Consider the following 20,364-nt stretch of genomic DNA (forward strand, 5'->3'; position numbering starts at 1 on the left):
TGGTACCCAGTGAGACTGAGGAAAGCCAATTAGTCAGCCAACACAGAAGATTGGTAAGTCAGCAGGGGAGGGAGGGAGGGAGGGAGAGAGAAAGCGGAGGAGAAAAGGAAGGTCTTGAGCTGCTTCTCGAACTTAATGTGGCCATGCTCAAGTTTGAGAGAGGCAGGAGGCTGTTCCAGAGGGAGGCACCTGCAGAGGAGAGAGATCTACCCTGCCTTGAGAAGCATCTGAACCTCAGAGTTGGAGGTAGCTGAGGAAAGTGCTCAAGAAGGGAAGGCATTTTGGAAGAGAGCGTTTGATGTAGTGCATGCCTCTGCTCCAGAAAGCCTTGTGGATGATGCAGAGGGTCTTGAACCTGATCCTTGCAGCCACTGGGAGCCAGTGGAGAGATTTCAGGGCTGGAGAGATACAGTCCCTAGGGTTGAGGCCAAGGATAAGTCCTGCAGTCCTGTTCTGGATTAGTTGCAGAGAGTAGTGCAAGGCAGAGTGAGTCTGTTGCAGTAGCCCAGCCTAGAGAGAACCAGGGCTCTGTAGACGGTGAGCATCTAGGGGAAAGTGAGAAAAGGAAGCATTTTTTTTTGTTTGTTTGTTGAGGAGGTGTAGTTGGTAGTAGTGGTCCTTCTTGGCAAGGCCTGTGATGTGCAGGGAGAAGGAGAGAGCGGAGTTGAAGATGACACCAATGTTCTTGCCTCACAGGATGGTGAAGGAAGAAGGCCCAAGGAGGGGTGGCCAGAGAGAGCGGCAAAGCAGGAGCAGGGGTCCCAATGAGAAGGATCTCCGTTTTACTGACATTAAGGCAGAGATCGTTGGAGGCGCACCAATCCTGAATCGCATATAGACAGTCAGGAAAGAGCAAGAGAGGAGGCTTTGAGGAGCCTGAAAAGAGAGCCGAGTGTCATTTGTATAACACTGAAGGCTAAAGCAGAAAGTAGAGATCAGGTGGGCCAAAGGGGCCACATAGACATTGAAGGTGAGAGGTTAGAGCCCTGGGCAACGTCTCATGTGGAGAGAGGTGGTGGAGAGAAAGGACCGAAGTTGGACCTTAAGAGGGTCGGTCCCGGAGGAAAGTGGTCAGCCACTCCAGGGCCTGCTCTTTGATGCCCAGGTTCTCACAGAGTCGATTGATCAGGATGGTGTGATTGACCATGTCAAAAGCAGAGGAAAGGTGAAGGAGAATTAGGACAGTAGGAATGCTGAATTCGAGGTTGGAGAGCAGGTCTTCACAAGTGTTCTGGAGAACTGTTTCCTTGCCTCTGGTTGCTCTGAAGCCAGACTGATGGTCATGGAAATAACCAACAGTTTCAATGTGGAGAGTAAGCTGGGAGATGGCCAGCTTTTCCAGGAGTTTGCCCAGGAAAGGAGTGATAAAGATTGGGTGATAGTTTGCCAGACAGGTAGGATCGCCAGAATGCTTTTTGAGGAAAGGGTGCACATGGGAGTGCTTGAGGAGAGAGGGGACATTTCTAGTGGCAAAACAGTGATTGCAGAAATTAGCCAAGGCTGCAGCAAGGGTGTCAATGTGGTCCTTGATGGTTCTTGAGGAGCATAAGAGCACCTGTTTAGATGGCACATTCATAGATCAGACTTGTCTAGAAACATTGTTGGGTGTTGTCAGAGAGCAAGAGGAGGAGAGCGAGCAGGGCGGCCAGAGGGAGAGGAAGAGAACAAGGACAGGATGTCCTGAGTTTTAGTGGTGAAGTGAAAAGCCAGGGCCTTACAGATGGCCTTACAGATGGCCTGGGAGGGAACGGGAGAGGTGGAGACTGCAGAAGGATTGGCCAGTTCCTTGCATATTTCGGCTGTGTTGTTAGAGGCCGCAGAGACGCAAGCTTGGATGTAGGCTCTCTTCGTGGACAGGACTGTCTGCATTGCCTTTGGAGAAGGCAGCAGGCCAGTTTGTCAGAGGATGCGCCTGAAGCCCCCCACTTCCTCTGAGCAACCCTGCACTTGCATTTCAGGGCAGTGAGATCAAGAGTCATACCAAGAGTTGCACTGGACGGTTTCTCATAACAAAGGCCAGGATGTCCAGAGCGTTGGAGATAGCGAGATGCAGGTTAAAGAGAGCTATGTTTGTGAGTGAGTCAGCCGAAGGAGTAGGAGGGGCAGAGAGAGTGGAGGCAAAGGCTTCCACTGACAAGCTTCATGGGCTGAATGACCAGGTACATTGTGGTTCTGCCCCCCCTGGTCCTTCTCTGAAGGCCCCTAGAGACAGTTACGACCCTTTTTCCCTTTGGTGTTGAAACCAAATAATCTTGAACTATAAGACTGATTGCTTTACCAACTACCCTCCTGTCATTATCCAGAGTGCACCCCTTTCCTTTGTGAAACTGTCTGACCTCTGTATTCCTTTATAGAGGGGGGGTTGTAATTGTAGTGTGCTAGAACTGTCTGTTGTAGTAATAATAAAGTAGATATTTTGATCCAACCTTGACTGGACAGTCCCTTTTAATCATTGGGTAATAATGGTACTTTTGCTAGTGTTGCAACTAACCAACGATCCACGACCTTGCGGAGATGAGCCTGCTGTTCCGTCCATGTTAACCAAACTTGGACAAGGAGGTCTTATAATTTACTTGTATTCCAATCTGTTAGGATCCCTTGTGTACTAGAGGTGTGGGGTTGATTGATCGTTTAGATACCGATATTCATCCTTGGATCACTGGTGATACATCACAGGGGTAGAGAGAGTGGAGGCAGGGTGGGTGTGTGTAGCGAGTGGGGTTTGGCATGGTGGGTTGCGGGTAGAAGGGGGGTGGGGAGGTTAAGCGGGGTTGGGTCAGTTGGGGGGGAATAGAGGGAGCAGAGGTAGTGTGGGTGGGCAGGGTTGTAAAGCAAGGGTAGGTGGGGTAGAGGGTGGGGTAGGGTGAGTAGGTGGGGGGTAGAGAGCTGGTAGGGTGGGTAGAGAGCTGGTAGGGTGGGTGGGGTATCAGTATAGAGAGTGAGAGTGAGGGGGAGTAGGGTGGGTGGGAGTAGGTCTGGGTTTGGGTAGAGATCGGGTGGAGGTACAGCGGGGCTACGGTGGGTGGGGGTAGAGAGAACGGGTGTTTGGTGATGGAGATAGTGTGGGTGGAGTAGATGGTTTAGGTGGTGGGTGGGTGGGAGTTGAGCGGCAGTATGGTAGGTGGGGGTATTGTGGGTGGGTATTGTGGGTGTGGTTAAAAAGGGTTGGGTAGGTTGTGGGGGTATAAACAGCAAGGGTGGGGTGGGGGTAGACAGCAGGGGTAGTGTGGGTTGGTGGAGGTAGAGACTGGGGGTGGTAGGGTGGGTGAGATTGGGGTAGAGAGCTGGTGTAAGGTGGGCAGGTGGGGCTAGATAGAATGGGGGTAGGGTGGGTGGGGGTAGAGGGAGTGCAGGGATAACGTGGTTGGGGATAGAGAGACCAGGGCTTTATCTAGAGAGCATGGGTTGATGGAGAGATCAGGGGTAGGGTGCGTGGGATAAGAGCGGGGTTTGGTTGAATGGGGTAAAGAGCAGGTGTAGGGTGGGTGGAGGTAGAGAGTAGGTTGGGGTAGAGAGTGGAGGTAGAGTAGTGGGGCTAGGGTGGTTGGGGGGGTAGAGAGAGTTTGGGGTAGGTTGGGTGGGCTGGGGTAGAAACTGTGGCGGCAAACGGTATAGGGTAGAGCAGGTGGGTGTATTTAGAGACTGTGGATAGAAGGGTGTAGAGACAGTGGGGATAGGGGGACCCTCCGGCACAGTGCCTGCTCCCCTCAAGATAGCTTTGAGACCTGCAAGAAAAGGCAACTTCTCCAGTGAGCCAGACCTTGGAGTACGGGGTGGGCAGAGGCATCAATATAGCATGGGAAGGGCCAATCACCCCCTGTGCCTCGTTTGGAAGTTGCAGATGCTCTTGTTGAAATGTGCCAGTGCAGCAAACGGCTGTTTCTGATGAGGTAAACGACCATCACATTTAGCTGGCTGAGTTTCAACTGCATCAACAATTGTGTAAATAAATACGGTCCTTTGAAAAAGCTTTTCAGTTCAGCTATTGGCACCGCCAGACAATCAAATGAAACTTAGATGAAAACAGGCCATTGAGTCATGCTGCTTCCTATCCCTGAATTCCCATCACAGGATAAGAATCAATTATCTCCATTCTTTGCTTTCTGTTTTGAAGTGAAGAAAGCAAAAAAAAAAGGGCCAACTCGAACATATCCTCTGCGCCATAATAGGACGGCGCACACACACAACTTTAATGATAAAGCAGTAGAAAAAATGTTGGGTGGCAATATTTAAGCAGGATAAATATTAAATTGTTTACCTCATGCTGGAGCCACTGATAAGCACTCAAAAACACACTTTGCAACATGCCTGCTCCCACGGGACGGAATAATCCTGCTTTCAACCCAACATAACAGCTATGCAAAAAACAACAACAAAGGCTGCTTGCCTGCTGCCAACAGATCACTCAGACAGATCACTCAGCTCTGACTTTAAACTTAGTCCGACAGGAGTCCATCTGGCAAAAAAGCATTAGTGCATACAAATGAAAATCTAATGTGCATCTAGTTAAGTGCAGACATTTTGCTCCTACTTTGGTAGCACGCACAGCTCCCCGGCAACAGCAGCTGGCCTGCAGACGCGAGCGAGAGGGTAAAGGCCCATCTAGTGCTTTGGCCACTTCAAGGCCAAGCATCGGCTAGTTTCCATGCCAATGCCATACACTGCTTCTGAGCTCCCCTTTCTCCTTTTTGTTTTCCTTTTTTACATTTACAGTACCAATGGTTTAACAATTAGATGGCATACACCACCAAAGCGGCAAAATCCTCCAAAAAAGTTCAGGAACAAGTAGGTAAATTCCAATAAGGAAAACCAGGTATGCATTTATGACAAGCAAGTGTGAGTGACTGCAGCCTGGAAAAGCCTTGTCTCAAGGAATGAGGGGATACAAACAATTAAGACTAAGCAGGTAATGGTGGGAAAGCCAATCCGGTGTTTGGGGTAGGTGAGATGCGAAACACAGCCCACAGCTTTGAAAAGCCAATCCAGTGGTAAGGAGAAGGTGGGGCAATTGCAGCACTATCTGGTTCTAATTCTATTTAATATGCATGGTTTGCCCTTGTGAATGAGGATTAAGGGAAACCAACTGCATTGTGTTACTGCTTTTTGTAAAAGAATGTGTGCTTTCGACTTGCTCTACTTTTCTATACTTTGATATCCCTAGTACTGCACCAGTCTAGTCTTGCCTTTCCTTTCCGTTCAACCCATTGCCCCCTACATTTGTATTCTCTTCCTATCTGCTCTTCTGTCCATTCCTCTACGTGCATATGCCATTATTGACCATTCATTCCACCCCCATTTTTAAATGTTTTGCCCTCCCTTTCTATTGTGCTGTTCTTATTGCACACCTCCTTCATGCTGCTTCTATAGCGTTGCAATTGTATCTTCCAGTTTGATTTTCTTTCCAACTTTTTCCTGCAACTGTTGTCCCACCATCATTTATACCTTCTTTTCAATCTTCCAACTTGCACATTCCTTAGTTTTACATACCTCATTTCCAATTGCTGCTCATGTCCACTTTGTTCTTAATTACTGCCCTTTTGCTCTAACTTTCTTGTCTTTGTGATTCTGGAAATGCATTGGCGGGACGGCCTCCATATCCTTGTCCTTTATTGCGTTATCATGTTTGTCTTGTTTTCCGCGCAGAAGTTCATATGGGACTCCTGGCGGTGCGGCTCTTCCTCTTTTTGGTCGTGGTGAGCAGACTCTTGGGATACCCGTATAGCACCCATGGGTGGGAGTACAACCCTGTACTCCTATTGTATGACTGGCCCACAGAGCAGGCTATAGGCTGGTGGCCGCTCCATGCTGGATTTAACAGATGCTCTGAGTAGCCTCTATTTTGGGATACTCAGGCCCTGCCATTGGAATCAGTTGATTACTGATAGGAAACAAGATGGCCCGTGTTTTCCCGAAGTTCTGGGAAGCCCTGACTCTGTCTCTTCCCCCATACTGGCTGTTGGGTGGAAGTTCCATATATGGTATTGTTGGGAAGTCCAGGCCAGACTGGCTGGGGCCTTCCCAATGACTGTATGTTGTGGGTACGCCCGTGGGGTGGGATCTGGGTGAATGGAGTGTGTGACGAATACGCATTTCATGTTATGGGTCTCGAATATCTGGTGGTTGACATAATGACTGAGACAGCCCTGCCCGAAGCTGGTATGAATGCAGTGTGGAGTGCTGAATGGCAGAGTGCTTGTCCAAAACCACATCCCGTGTTGCGATTGTCTGGATGGAGAAGAATGTCCTGAATGCACTGTGAGCCTGATTGGCTGCCTGAATGCCCTTCTGAGTAATTGGTTGCCTGAGTGTGACCCAGCAGAATGAATGGGAGATCAACAGTATGTCTGGGGGCCTCTCACTGATGGAAGTCGTTCAGAAGCTGAAATTGATGCTTGACCCTGAAGCCTGCTGGAAGAATTAAAGAATTATTGCTGCTGCTGTCCTTCGCTAATCTGAAAGCTGCGGGACTGTCAAGGAATTGATCCAAAATATGACCTGGCTAGGAGACCTCTTCCCGAGCTATGAGGGACCATTGTGCACCAGATGATCTTTGGCAAAGCTCACTGGACGTCAGATCCTCGCAAGGCTGCCGACCGGAGACTGGGACAGCGAAGATAAGTGCCCAAACATTGAAGTCCATCACAGTCGACGACCGCCTACATTGAAAAAAGGACTCCCTTGCTCATCATCGTCAACCGCTTTTGTCCTTCCTGAGAAAGTGAAGGCTGCCGACGACCGTGGAGAATCCGCTGGTGGATTTCCCGCCACCCGAAAGACAGACGCTGACGACCCAGACGCCTTTGCTGGGCCAAAGTTCTTCATTAACTCTTTGGTGCAACGAACCTCAGCTTGCAGAACGTTTTTGACCGATCGTCAACAAGCACCGCAAGAACCGAAGCTGCTGCCGCAACAACTGTGTTCACCCTTTTCTTCACCGACTCAAGACTACCCGTGGCTCCTGCCTGGAAGGGAGTGCACTCAAGAAGGGCCTGTCGACGACTCATCAGAGAACTCTACGAAACCTGGTACTTTGGGGTTGTGAAACCAATCAAGACTATATTGAGCATAATTGAACTTGGCTTGTCAAATACGCTTTATTTACAGGTGGCCCAGGTGGGGGGGGATCCTCGTGCAGAACAGTCTCATGGTAGTGGGATAGACTGTTCTGTCATTACTTGATTTAACATGCTTTCTTTTTATGGTCTATCGTTGATTCAGCTTATAATCTTATTCGTATGCCATTTGAACTATTCGTAGTTGACACATTTCAAAGGAATCGAAAGAGTGTTACCATGTAGACCTGTATATATTTGCCGTTATAATATTGCCAGAGTACAAAGTGTTATTGTCATTGTGTATATAACCTTGAACCTTATTTATATAAAGGCTTTTTTTTCACTAACATAGTGTGTGGACATTCCTGTGTGGGTGCTTGGGGACTACACTGTACTTGAGAATCGGCCCACATCACCACCTGAGAGCTTTTTGGCTGGGGTGCTCTATGCCTCTCCTCTGCCATAGAGAGCAGGAGTACAGACGCCCCCTCCGGTGCTTTACAGTCTTGCCTTTCTATTAATCCTGCCTCACATGAATCTTCCTGGTTTCAATATTTCTCTTTCCACGCTTGACTTCTTCATTTTTCTTTTTTTACAACTTAATCACGCTCTCATTGTGCCCTTTTACCACCCTCTTTCTCATGCCTTCATCCCCAATCCAATTGTTGGCCTCTGGCCCCTTACTTTTGCGCTTTTGTGCTTCCCTGTTCTGCCATTTCTCTTTTCTTAGTCTTCCTTTTTTATTTTCCTTTTATTTCCCATAGGTTTACAGATTTCCTTTCCTTTTCTTCCCTGCCACAGGTTGTTGCATCTATGAGAAGCCAAGAGCATTTGGAGAGAGTTCTACCGAGAGTGAGGATGAGGACGACGATGGCTGTGGCAATGCCCACTGCATTCGTGGGCATAAGAAAGGGTTGGTCCAGGGAGGAGACAGTGCACCACCACAAGGGGAGCCTGCCCCATGCCAAGGTCCCATGCAGCACTAAGAAGAGGAAAAGTGGTGGAGAGCAGGGAGCTCCCTGCAGGGAGAAGTCTACGAAGAGGTTTCCCAGCGCTGAGGCTTCTGCCTGCTCCCCAAGGAACTGACACTCCTCCACCCCTAAGGGACGAGGCTTGCTGCCGTACTTCTCTCCTATACGGACACGTCTGAATGATTATGAGCACCCACACGTTTTTTTTTTCGTTTTTTTTTCTTTGTTAGTTTTTTTTATCAATGACCACCAAACTTCCTATCAACTGCTCTCTAGTTCACTTTCATGTTGATCCTTTCTCTTACCCAATGCTTTCCTTTTCTCCATTGGAATTCCTCATGTGCACTATAGATGTCCTATGTCCATTTTAAAATGGCTGCATTTTAGCGGTTTAGGGGTGAGCGTTCATTTTCTCACTTCTGCTGCTCCACTTTACTTAGTCTTTTTATTGCTAGCAGATGTGTGCCTATGTTTTTAGGCATCATCTGGCAGCCTTTGTGGATTCACAAGTGCCTGTTCAAGGCTGCTGCAGTGCAGTCAATGTAGCTTCTGCATAGGTCCAATATGCAGAAGTAAAGGCCATCGTGCGATGAGAGACAAAGCAGTCCTACCTTCCTGATTTAGTTGTGCGCTGAGCGGGTGGCTCTGATACCAACAGCCCTACCATCACCAAACGATTTGGCGTGTGGAAAGGTGTGCTTACCAATGAAATATTACACCACACTTTTTTTATAGAAGTAATATGCAAACCAAAGTGGTAACTTTGCGAGTGCTCCTCCTCCGCTTCCCAACGGCTTTTATTACCATTCTATTGCCAGAAAGTTTTTCTGTTCTTTTGCAAATTTTGACTTTGGGGACCTTCCCACAGCATGAAAATATCTACCTGCAAGCTTGTTCATGTTGAGCTATAAAAGCGATTGTACCAGGGGAAAGGATCATGAGAAATTGATAGTTTTGAATGTTTATGCTAGTCCAAGTGAGATCAACAGCATGCTGGATTTTATAAGACTTTATTTTTTTTCTGAAGGGATCGGACTGTACTTGTGTGGGTGCGGCAATCGGTTGGAGGCTGGCCTGGCAAGAGACACATGTGGTGATGTCTTTGGCCTCCTCAATTTGTCTCGACTAATCTAGCCTCTATGAAACTAGTAGGTTAAACAAGTGTTTGATTGCTCACACTGACTATGTAAACTGTACATTTTGGGAAAATAATTGTAATGTTGCTGATTTAAAATCCTTTTCTGGTACATGTCGTAGGTGGTGAGGGGCTAGCCAGATACATGCCAAGACTCTTGACATGTTGTGAATTCAGTTGCCATCTGCCTATGGCTATTTGAGTTAATCAAACAAGGTTTTGTAAATTTGGCGGGCAAGTGCGGCAAGGGTCACCAGATTCAGTTTATCAGCTAGAGTTGTACCCATCACATGTCCACCAAAAAGAGTTTTCATTGGAATGCATGCGTTCACATACGTGTTTTATCTGCAGCTTATGTTTTGCTATGACTTCCCCAGCACATCGCCTAACTATATCCATGGAATACATATCAATCTTGCTTGATCCTTTCCATGTTACAGCGCTAAGTACACTTTGAAGAGTACACAAAAAGAAAGTCGAAGCTTGAGGTGTTTTTTCTTTTGTCTATTGTGGGGAAAACAAGACCGAGATGAAAGGGTATAGAAAAGAAATGTGGGGTGCCTTGGATCCACAACTTTACCTCCTTATAAAGAGGCAGAATTGTTAAACGTCTCTTCTCTAGGCTGCAGTAGTGCCAACTCTTAATCAAATATCCTCCCATTTATTGTGTTGTATTTGAATGTCCTTTGAGTCCCCAGACTCTCATCTGAAAGTGATGACATGTTTGAGTTTCTGCAAGCTCTATCCGTGACCAGGCATGTTTCAGATAAACATATGCTGATGCACGCACTCTCAATGAATGTATTGGTCTGGTGGGTTGCTTGCCAGCGGCTGAGCTGCTTGGTCTGTCTGCTGAATATTAAATCTTTGTTGGTGAGATTTTTCTTGCTTGCTTCTTTTACAGTGTTGGGAAAGTACCTCTGTTTTGCGGGGGTGGGGTGGGAGTTGCCACTTTTGAAAATGTTTAAACTGCATGCTCGTGGACTAACTGATACAAGGTAATTTAAGCCTTTCATTTGACCTAAAATCTGTTCCACTGGTGTTTACACGGGGAAGGTAGTCCCATCTGCCTGCCTTGAGGGAACGGGAGTCTGTATATGGTAGAATGGCACTTCCGGGATTTCCCCAAGACCCATCTCATCTCCTGGGGCTGCCTCTAATCACGGAACAGTGCAATCTTGTTATTTTGATCTGGGTTTACACAGAGTGCCCTCATCAGATAATTTGTAAAACAGACACCCAAGGTCGGAGAGCTTGTCTTGGGGCTTTGCCATTGTTGTAAGGACTCAAGAAGAGTGAGGGGTAAGAGCCTGCCCTTTATTTCTGAAGGCTTTGGTTGTACGTTTACGAGCAACCGTGTGTCCGTGATGGACATAAGGACTGAGGCTTCCTGCCTTGGTTTTTACTGACTTGCATTAAGCCCATGTGGAGATGCTCGTCAGCTTGTGCATTAGGTATCTTTGATAAAGAACGTGCACACAGACCTTCGATACTTTAATGTTATGGGAACACAAGAATATGAATTGAAAATTGCCTCTGCTAGACCAGCCTTGCATCCTATGCTATCCTGGGATGCCTGTAACATGGGCGAAATTATGCAATGTTTTCACCTGCTCAATGAGTGATGTTACCTCACAAAATGGTGACAGCAAAACTAATGCAATTTTGCGGACTGGCCAAAATAATTCTGGAAGCCTGTCCTTCCACTGACCAAATGATGTTACTGAGACAATGTGCACCATACTTTGCAACTGATGTAATGTGACAACCGCCTTCCTGTACATCCCTAGCACAGTATCTACACTGGTATGGTGTCATGACAGATATTTAGTAAGCAGGCTCCTGTTCAATCCTTGGCACTGCTCTTGGTCACACATATCCATAGGAAATCGAATGTGCATTTTGCAGGTCTGGAAATGCCTAATCACATCGGCTATATCAAAATTGGTAATACCTACACTTGGCATATATGGAAAATTATATTCTGTGTGTTCAGCAAACCTAGTAGACGAAGTAATGATGTGGTGGACTGTGCTTTATGTCCCAGACACGTTTTTGAGTTGTGGAGCTGGCTCCATTATGTAATTATTTTAGTGCTGACAGCAGATAAAATATTGAACCCTATTTCCTAAATTCTATGCAAAATGAAGGTAGACGCAGCGAATCACGTTAGTCCAACGGTCATTTCTCTTGTGTATCCCATAACCACCTCTGACCATAGAAGCTCTTTGGGGTGGCTTTCCTTAAAGTCTACCATATGCATAGTGGCTTGCTTATCTGTTTCATTACTGCTGGTGAGCCCCATTGTAAACCCATTATTCATTTTGGCAACCTCCTCTTTCCTTACCTACATCGTTGGGAGGCCCAGAAAGTAAGGCTTAAGATTGCAATTACAAAGTCCTTTTTTTGTGGGCCTTTTTTTAAAAAGTTTTTCTTTCAAAGGGGACATTATATAAACCAAATTACGAGTGGATTGTGTCCTCCAACGTATTCCTCATCTTAGATGTATTCCATCCAGCTTTACCTGCTTCGGGAAACATTTTCCGCAGAGGGCGCGCTGTGTGTCAATGTTGTCGAGTCGATGGTCCCTCGAAGGCCTCTGTCAAATGATGAAGGTGTTCGAGAAAGCGAATCCTCGGTCCGCGCCTTCTTCGGAAGTCGGCCGGGAGCATCAACGCTCCAACACTCTCAAGCCCTCGAGCCCGGGTGATCGAAGAAGGAAGGATCGAGCGAAAAAGACCGCTTGAGTCGACCGCTCGCGGTCACCGCTGTCCGAAACCCAATGCACCCCGAAGGGCATATCTTCGATGAGCCCCTCGAAGCCGGCTCAGTTGACGATCACTATTTCGTCTGCGCCATCAACGCCTTTTGTCGACGTTTGAAAATAGATTGGTTCTCTCTATCAGCATACAATTTAGTACAGCCAGACTTCTATGCTTGTATCCGACAATCATAGAAAACTGAACTTTTGAATTTAATTGCAGGTACCTTTTACACATGTATTCGAATCCACTACTGAATGGTTACTCATTATGTAAGGAGATTACAGATAGCACAACAGTAAAACCAACAACTTTGAGTGCAGGTAAACCTGTCTTTACCTGGTGACAAAATAGCAACCATCATTAAGTTTAAAGTACACAGACATTTGTTTATAAATGAATATACCATCGGGACCGGGACTAGATATCCATAGATACTCATATTTATTGCAGATGTCTTTTTGAAAATCCTTGAGACATATCAGAGGGGCTCCAGAGTGCATCAAGTGTCATCAGACTAAGTTACACCAAATAAATATGGTGAGATCCTTTTTTCTGAGTAGGGCAATAAACGGCGGTCCGTTATATTGACTAATGCAGCTGTGGTTGTAATTTGTTTTGAATTTATAAGAGCAGCTACTTAGGATGTTGGTCATATTTACAGGTTAACACATACAAGTAAGAGCGCCTTGATGGCTACTAACAGGAGGGGAGATTTCCTATAGCCACCTACATTACAGAAGCCAAATCCCTTATCTACTTTGGCCAAATCTAACCTTTTTTTCAGGTAATTATGGACTTTTATTGAAATCACTGAGGAGATATATGCGGTTGCACTTTTATTATAAACATACCCCTCCTTTTTTTACCTTTGAGACTTATACACAGTGTTTCTTGCCCTTTTTTTTAGGATTGGCATCAGAACACAAATCAAGTTGCCATTAGAGCCCTAAATAAAGAAAAAGTGAAAGGCGAAATCAGGTGATTAATGATGCATAACTGTCCAGCTATGACAGACAAATATTTTATGTTGAAATTATTAAAATGATACTATTTGTAATCTATCATTTCATATAGATATATGGAGAAAAGAAAAATTCTGGTAGACATCTTCCGAAGAAGGGGAGAAACCTTCCCCGAAATGCGTAGGGTGTTGCACTTAAAAATCTTGGGGAACATCACTTACCACTGTAAAAGTTGGACTATGAGATGAGATTGTATAAAGTGCAAATGTTTACCTGTAGTCTATAAAATTCATTTTGAAGCATTGATGGAATTTGACTGTGAAGTAACAGTCAATACTTACATAAAGATTAATTGATTTGAAGTTGTATTATTTTGTTACAAATTTACAGAAAGGCTCTGTTGAATTGTTTTTGTATTAAAAAATCCTGTTCTAGGATGATATAATTTACTGATGATTAGATCATCAATACATAGTTTTAATACGGTAAAACCATATGAGGTTTTGGTTGTCATTACAACATTAGGGTGTGCAGGGGACGGGAGTGTTCCACAAGTCTGTGGACACCTGCTGTTGTTTCATTGTTACACAACCCAGTGTCAGGGTTGGTGTTCTCCCATGCACCCCACTAACTATCGTAAAAAATTTACTATATCAACAGATAGGTGTGCTATAGGCCAATTAGTTTGTAGGTGCCTTATAGTGACATGCACAAAGAGACAACCTTGGATTTCTCTCCCTAGAGGGATGCTGGGTCACTCTGTAAGAGGAAATTGTTCCAATATGATTTGATGATCTCGCTTGAAGTTCAAGGTTTGGACACATCCACGCAGCAAACAAGTTAAGTTCTTGACTTGTGGTTGCCCTATGTGCATTTAATGAATAATTATGCATTTCACCTTTCTTTATCGTTTGAGTCTCTATCAAACTCTCCTGTGCTTGTCTGTTTCAAGGAAGAGTCACCACTCTGGAAACCACTCTACTGTTTTGCCCCAAGGTGCCTGCTATGTATTGACGATATGGTAAGCAGGGACTTCCTTTTTTTAATTTGACACTTGCTTTCTCCTTCTACTAAATCTAAGCTGGATTCCAAGGGTACTTTAATTACAGAGCTGCATACTTTACCTCGAGGTACAACAATTCAGCCCAAAATGGCATTGTCTGCTATTAATGGTTCTCTGGAACTCCTGCCCTGTTGTATAAAATTGTCATGCATTTGTATCTTAAGAATCTAGAGTTAGATCTGTTCATCATATGCCTAAATTAAGCCTTACTTTTCCGAACATTCTATTTACATTATTAATGTCCTATCCCCTCCAAATATTCTGATCAATTTACACCTGGGGATGTTGAAAGAAAGTCGTAGAACTGTCAGGAGATGTTTGTTATTTACACTAAATATAAAGAGGCTTAACTTCCCATCCAAAAGTATGACTGTGGGTCGGGAGGTGCACAGGGACACCCTGGGTAGGGTTGGGAATTGCTATGCAGCTGTGTAGGAAGAGTCAAGCCCGTACGGCAGGAGGGCGAACAAGAAGGAAGACCAGACAAGGTAAACAAGAACAATGCAACAAGTAGCATGCAATGTAAAAGAAGGGGTGGGGAACAATGTGCTGGACAAACAATGTGGAATGGCACTAGAGGTGTACACAGGTCAGACCTGAGACTGCCCACAGAGCTACGGGAAGCTCAGTGCTCCTCTGCACATTTCAGATCACCCCCCCTCTAGCCCCAGGCAAGAGGAGTGGGTTCTGTGTCTGCACCCTAAGGCTCAAATGAGAAGTGTAAACAAGTCTATGTGGGGTTATGTTGTACATAGACTGGAGGACTCCTGTGGGAACAATCAAAACACTAACAGGACATACACTATGGGTAAAAGATAAGTTGAGACCAAGGAAGGGGCAGAGATTGCTTCCTATGGTATGGGAGCCAATCTCTACAGAAAGGAATACTCTTGAGGCAGATAGGAGAGCAACATGGAACATTTACCAGACCCCAAAAGAATGTGAACTAGAAATGCAGAACACTGAATCAAGGTACTAGAGCTTGATAGCCTTGGCAAGGGACTGGGATGTGGTAACTGTGACGAGAGACCGGAATGTGGTCACTGAAACAAGGTAACTAGCAAAGGACTGAATCTAGATAACTGAAGCAGGCAAGAATACTGGACAGGAACACATATGATATAGGAGGCAAAGCTATGGGACTCCTGACTAGAGCTAGTGGCAAAAGGTTCAAGCAGAAGCAAGAGAAACAGTGTTTGACTAGACATGGTAAAACGTAAGACTAAATAGAAGAGAGAGAGCAAGGCAATGTAGGGAGCAGGGTAGGAGACAAAGTAAGCTGCACAAGTACAGAGGATAGAAGCTGCAGGGAAACAGTGCAATAAACAGTGGCTGAGAGCTGTTGGAAATCGACACAATAAATAGGCTAGATGCTGCAGTTGCACGATACGAAGGAAAAGAGAAAAGTTTGCTGATGGCAGGCAGAGGTAGGACATCCTGCAAGGCAAGGCTCTAGAAATTGGGGGAAGGCAGAGGAGCAGGTATTAGTCAGATCAATCACAAGGCCGAATGGTAGAGTGATGCTAAACAGGTTTTTAGCTACACAAGTTTCAGAGCTCCATGCACGATCAAGGAGCTTCAGGGTGTGGAAGCCCATTATAAGCAGTGCTACCAAGGAGAAGAGCCAGCATGGATCCTTATAATTGGGCTGCACACAAGCAGTCCTGTGTGTTTCGTGGAAATCCCTGGCATGGACATTTGAAGAGAGCCAGGAGTTCCTATATCTACAAAAGCATTCTGAGGGTTGCAGTCCTTTACAATTCTTTCCTTCAAGTTGAAACCTGTGCCTTTTAGTTCTGAGTCCAGGAGAGTTTTTAGATTAGGCTGCTGGATTTTTCAGTTGTCTTGGAGGTATATTATGGGAATGGTAGTCCATTCTTCTGCAAATGCAGATTTGTGCAAGGGGAGGTTGATTGGTGATGCAGTGCAATCTCTGGTGACAGTTGACAATGCCCAGTGGGACTGCAGACCGCATCACCCGGGGCCAGAGATGTGACAGTGATGCAACTCTCTGGGATGTGTGGGGCTGAGATTTTATGTTTGCGGGAAACCCACCTTTTAAAGGGAGGCCAGTTGAGACTCAATAACAGCCATTTTCATATCCAACTTCACATGTCATGCCTCCTGAAAAAAGACATAATGGCAGTACTTATTAGTAGGTTTTTAACACACAAGGAATGGATTCTTGGAGCATGAAGTATTATACAACAAGTTACACAAGAGCCAATATTGAAAATAACAAAAAAAGCTATCCTTAAACAGAAGCACACCTTGTCCCTGCCAGGGGTGCTGTCCCTAGAGTGGCGTTGATGTGCCGCCTATCTATAGGGAAAGAGGGAGAGAAAAGCTATCCTTATTTCGAATGGGCTATCAATCTAGCATTTCAACCAACCATATAAAAGCTACATGAATGATCACCCTTAAGGGAGGCGGGAAGGATCAGTGCCTCTTCTTATTCATGCATATACCATTACTCAGAGGAATTAGATTAAAAGACACCAATGGACCTATGTTTATTCACCACCAGAGCAATCCGATACTAGTGCATTAGTGTTTTGGGTGCCAGTGGGACATTAAAAACTGCTTTCGCAGAAAGGGAACTAGATCTATATAGCTCCAATCACCTGTTTATCAAAACAAGGTGTTAGTGTGTTCAAACAAATTATTCTAATTCCTTAGACGGATATCATCTTCAGGACCAATTCTTTATCATATGGGCATATGTCCCTTGAATCCAAGACTAATGACCATGCAGCAGTCCCGTAAAGTGAAGAGAGGGGAGAGAAGGAAAAGCTGATTAGTACTAATTAATAGCCATCTGCACTTTTTGAGTGGTAGATTATAAGACCGAACAGAAGGGTATGTAGATCTTAGCAAAGGGCTTTATTGAAAGTAATCACCTCGCTAAAGCTGCTGATTTTCTTATATAAATATTATTGAGAGTTCAATGGGTTTTTTTTTTCTCTAGGTGGTGATTTTGATGTAGCCCCGCATTCCCATTATGGACTGAACAGGAAGCTCACAAACTAATGTGTACCCATAACCTGATGCTCTTAAACAAAAGATTGTAATACCCCAGTAAGCATCAAGGCTCATTTGACCTGGACTTCTTTTTTAATTTGTTTTATTGTGTTTCAACCTATAGAAATTGGTCTTTCACAAAACAATACAATACACAAAAGAAAGAACAAAATAGAATCCAATTTGGTACAGGAAATAAAATCCATCAAAAGTATTAAACATTTCAAAAACACAATGACCGTAAATAAAAGCGTAACGGAAAATAATTTGATTCCTCACATCTCTGGATCTTCCAACCTTTTTGTAATTACACAAAGAAAAGCATGCAAGGCTATTACTAACTTCACACTGCTACCCTACATTAGTCTGGCGCAAAATGAGTCTGCAAGTTCCATAGAACCCAGGTACCGCCACCTGGCGACCATGAGACCAGCACAGCATAGAACAATATGTTTAAGTGTTTCCTCCATACTGTGGTCCATACAAACCCCGCAGTGTGTACTCTTTACGGAGTTGTCCAACTTACTTCTCCATTCCAGGGTGGGGATTTGATTTAGCTGGAAGTGCAGAAACGCCTCTGAATGTTGGGGCAAGGAAATAAGGCCACATACTGAGGGATCTCCTCTCGCTTCCTTCTGAATTTCGCGTATTCAGTATAAAGGGAGACGGTTGCCAGTAGATCACGAGTCTGCCCTAAACAACTTCTTTTTGAGCCTATTTGAAGCAGTATTTGGCGCATTTCTTGCTTAAAGTTTTCAGTTGAATTTGCTGAGTGCAGAGTGGAGGGCTCCTCAATTTTGAGTAGAGAGAGTTATTGGGAGGTTTAAAAAAATTCCAGCCAAGGAAACTGGACCAAATTCGTGCCTGATGTCCGCGTTCGGAAGGGAGTTTGCCAAGCCCAGCGTTTTCTTCCAGAGCTGGCCATGCAAGGAATTCAGACAAGGCCCCAGATCGAAGGGTACTATGGCCAACCCGTACAGAATAGTCTGTTCCACCTTCTGCAAGTAGAACCAGACCTGGGGAAGCGGAAAGTAACGAGAAAGCTGGAAATTAACTCTTTCCATTTGTGCCAGCAATAGAGTGGCTCCGCTCTTCAAAAAGATTTTCCAAGCTTCCCCCAAGTGGTTGTTAGAAAGGGTAAACCCTAGATACCTCAACGACTTCACTCTCTCCAGGGCTGACCCTCCCCACACCTTCCCTGCAAAACCCACTGCACACCTTTTAGTTGTGAAGACAATATCCTTGGACTTGGCCCTGTTTACCTTCAAGTTTTTGTCAATGGCGTATTGATGAAATAGAATCAACTTTTTGTGAAGACCTATCGGTGTTTTGTCAAACAAGACGATGTTGTCAGCAAATGCCTGCCAGTTTTATACCAAGTTGCCTATTCTTACTGGGAACGTAACTCCTGCGTCCCAGAGCCCATTTAGGTCTGGGATGTAGAGATTGAAGAGCGTCTTAATCAGTTTCACCCTTGCAACAGATTTACTATGGGATTACTATCTTATCCTCAATTCTGGAAGAACCTCATAAGATGGCTAAAAAACTCAGAATAGTATTCTGGTATTTGAATCCACTTGACCTCCTGCTTTACCGTTATATATAATAGGTTTCTACCATAATTTGTACATAACATATTAACTGTATCCTGTTTTATATCCTGCATTATGTAAAAGTACATTTCCCAATGTCCTTTCTGTAATAATGTTTACGAGAATTGTATATAGTATCTTATTCTTATCCTCACTATGAAACTTCACCCTATCCTAGATTGTATTCCTGTCCATGTAATTTTAACAGTGTAATTGTACTTTCTGTAACCAAGCAAGCTGTTTTATGCAATGTGCCCCGATACCCCTGGGTCTGGTGCGCAATACAAGTAATAAAACAAACAAACTATGCAGCAAGGCCAGAAGTTGTATGGTTTTGTATTGGAATTTTCCAGTTCGGAGTTGTTCCATGAGATGTTCTGGCTTACAGTGTCAAAGGCACTCGACATGTCTATTGATGCCATATAGACCGAACCCACCGCCCTTTTTTGACAGTGGTCAACAAGTGCAATAGCACTGTTGCATTTAATGTAGTGCCCATGCCCGAGCGAAACCCCACCTGGCAGATGGAAGGTAAGTTTAGTTGGACAAGCTGATGATTTAGGTCTCTTAGCAGGAGAGAGAAGAACATTTTGCTGTAAGAGTCTAGGAAGGCGATCAGCCTATAATTCCTGGGGTCTGCCACCTCCCCCTGCTTATATATCAGAATTCAAATCGACTGATGGCACATGGGGAGAACTCTGTGAGTTAAATAGATGTTCTTGAAAAGGGTCATCAAAGGGTCCGTCCAGAGCAAGAGGTCCTTCTTCATAAAGAAGGGCAGAATACCATCAGGGCCTGGTGCTCTAAATGCTTTAGCGTGTCCTATATCCCACAAGATGTCATCTTCCTCCCACTGAAATGTACCTAGCTCATGGGAAGACGTGAGCTGACCAGCAACCTCCTTCAAAGGTGACACACATTTTTTCCCTTAATAATCAGTTCATGTCTGCTCTGGAACGGAGGAGAGACGTTCCTGGTATGACACAGACGTGTGTGCCTTAATAATGGACCAACAACTAGCATGATTATTCTTAACCAAGGCCCAGAGAGTTTCCCGATTCTGCATGATGTTTGCCTCTACTCTAAGGGATCTAAGGATTCCCTTGTGTTGTTGGAGTATCTTCCTCTTTTCCCAGGAATGGTGAAGTGTTGTAAGGGCTAAGGTACTTAGTGTTCTCAAATCGTACATTTTGTTCTTCTTTGCCTGCGCTATGTTCCCCTCATATTGGTGTCGATGCTTCTTTAGCCCCCGATACTTGACCCTATTTGCCAGCAGTGCCAGACATTTACTGAGGGTACCACTGAACTGTTCTGCCGAGAATGTACCTGTGGTGTCACCCTCCGTCTCAACCAGGTGCACCAAAATTTGTAGAAAATTATTTCAAGGGCTTTGGTTCCAGTTGAACGTTGGACCACCTCTGGCTGGACTTATAAATGCAAGGTTGGAGTAAACATGCTTCTCACCACCTTCCCTCTCACAGTGAGTAACGCTGGACAATGACCACTAACCCGGAAGGAGCCACGCACAAAGGCCCACACCTAGTGATCAGGGCAGAGGAAACGCAAAAATAAGCGATCCAGAACCGCTTTGTGCTTTAGTCCAGGTGTACACATCCAACCCAGACTCCCTTCTAACAGGCAGGCATAACTCAAGGCACCAGTTGCGCAAGTGGCTGTCCCAAACAACTGAAGGATCGTTTTTAGAAAAAGCAGTGAGAAAGCCCTCGTCTGGGCCCCTGATGTTTTGGGCATCTGCACATCGGGCATTAAAATCCCCACCTATGATAATGGATCGAGGGA

The 20,364-nt window shown here is 45.1% G+C and overlaps 1 protein-coding gene across 1 annotated transcript in view; it reads left to right on the forward strand.

Moving 5' to 3' along the window:
- The window catches only part of PPP1R11 (protein phosphatase 1 regulatory inhibitor subunit 11), a 59,134-nt gene extending 49,094 nt beyond the window's left edge, over positions 1–10,040 (forward strand). The window contains exon 3 of the mRNA XM_069634828.1: positions 7,857–10,040. Within this exon, the coding sequence (XP_069490929.1) occupies positions 7,857–8,041 (185 nt within the window). The 3' untranslated portion in view covers positions 8,042–10,040. The remainder of the gene's footprint in view (positions 1–7,856) is intronic.
- The last annotated feature ends 10,324 nt before the right edge of the window (positions 10,041–20,364 follow it).

Source organism: Ambystoma mexicanum, chromosome 13 (assembly GCF_040938575.1).
Source record: "Ambystoma mexicanum isolate Mex_15411 chromosome 13, UKY_AmexF1_1, whole genome shotgun sequence".
Taxonomy (NCBI): Eukaryota; Metazoa; Chordata; class Amphibia; order Caudata; family Ambystomatidae; genus Ambystoma; species Ambystoma mexicanum.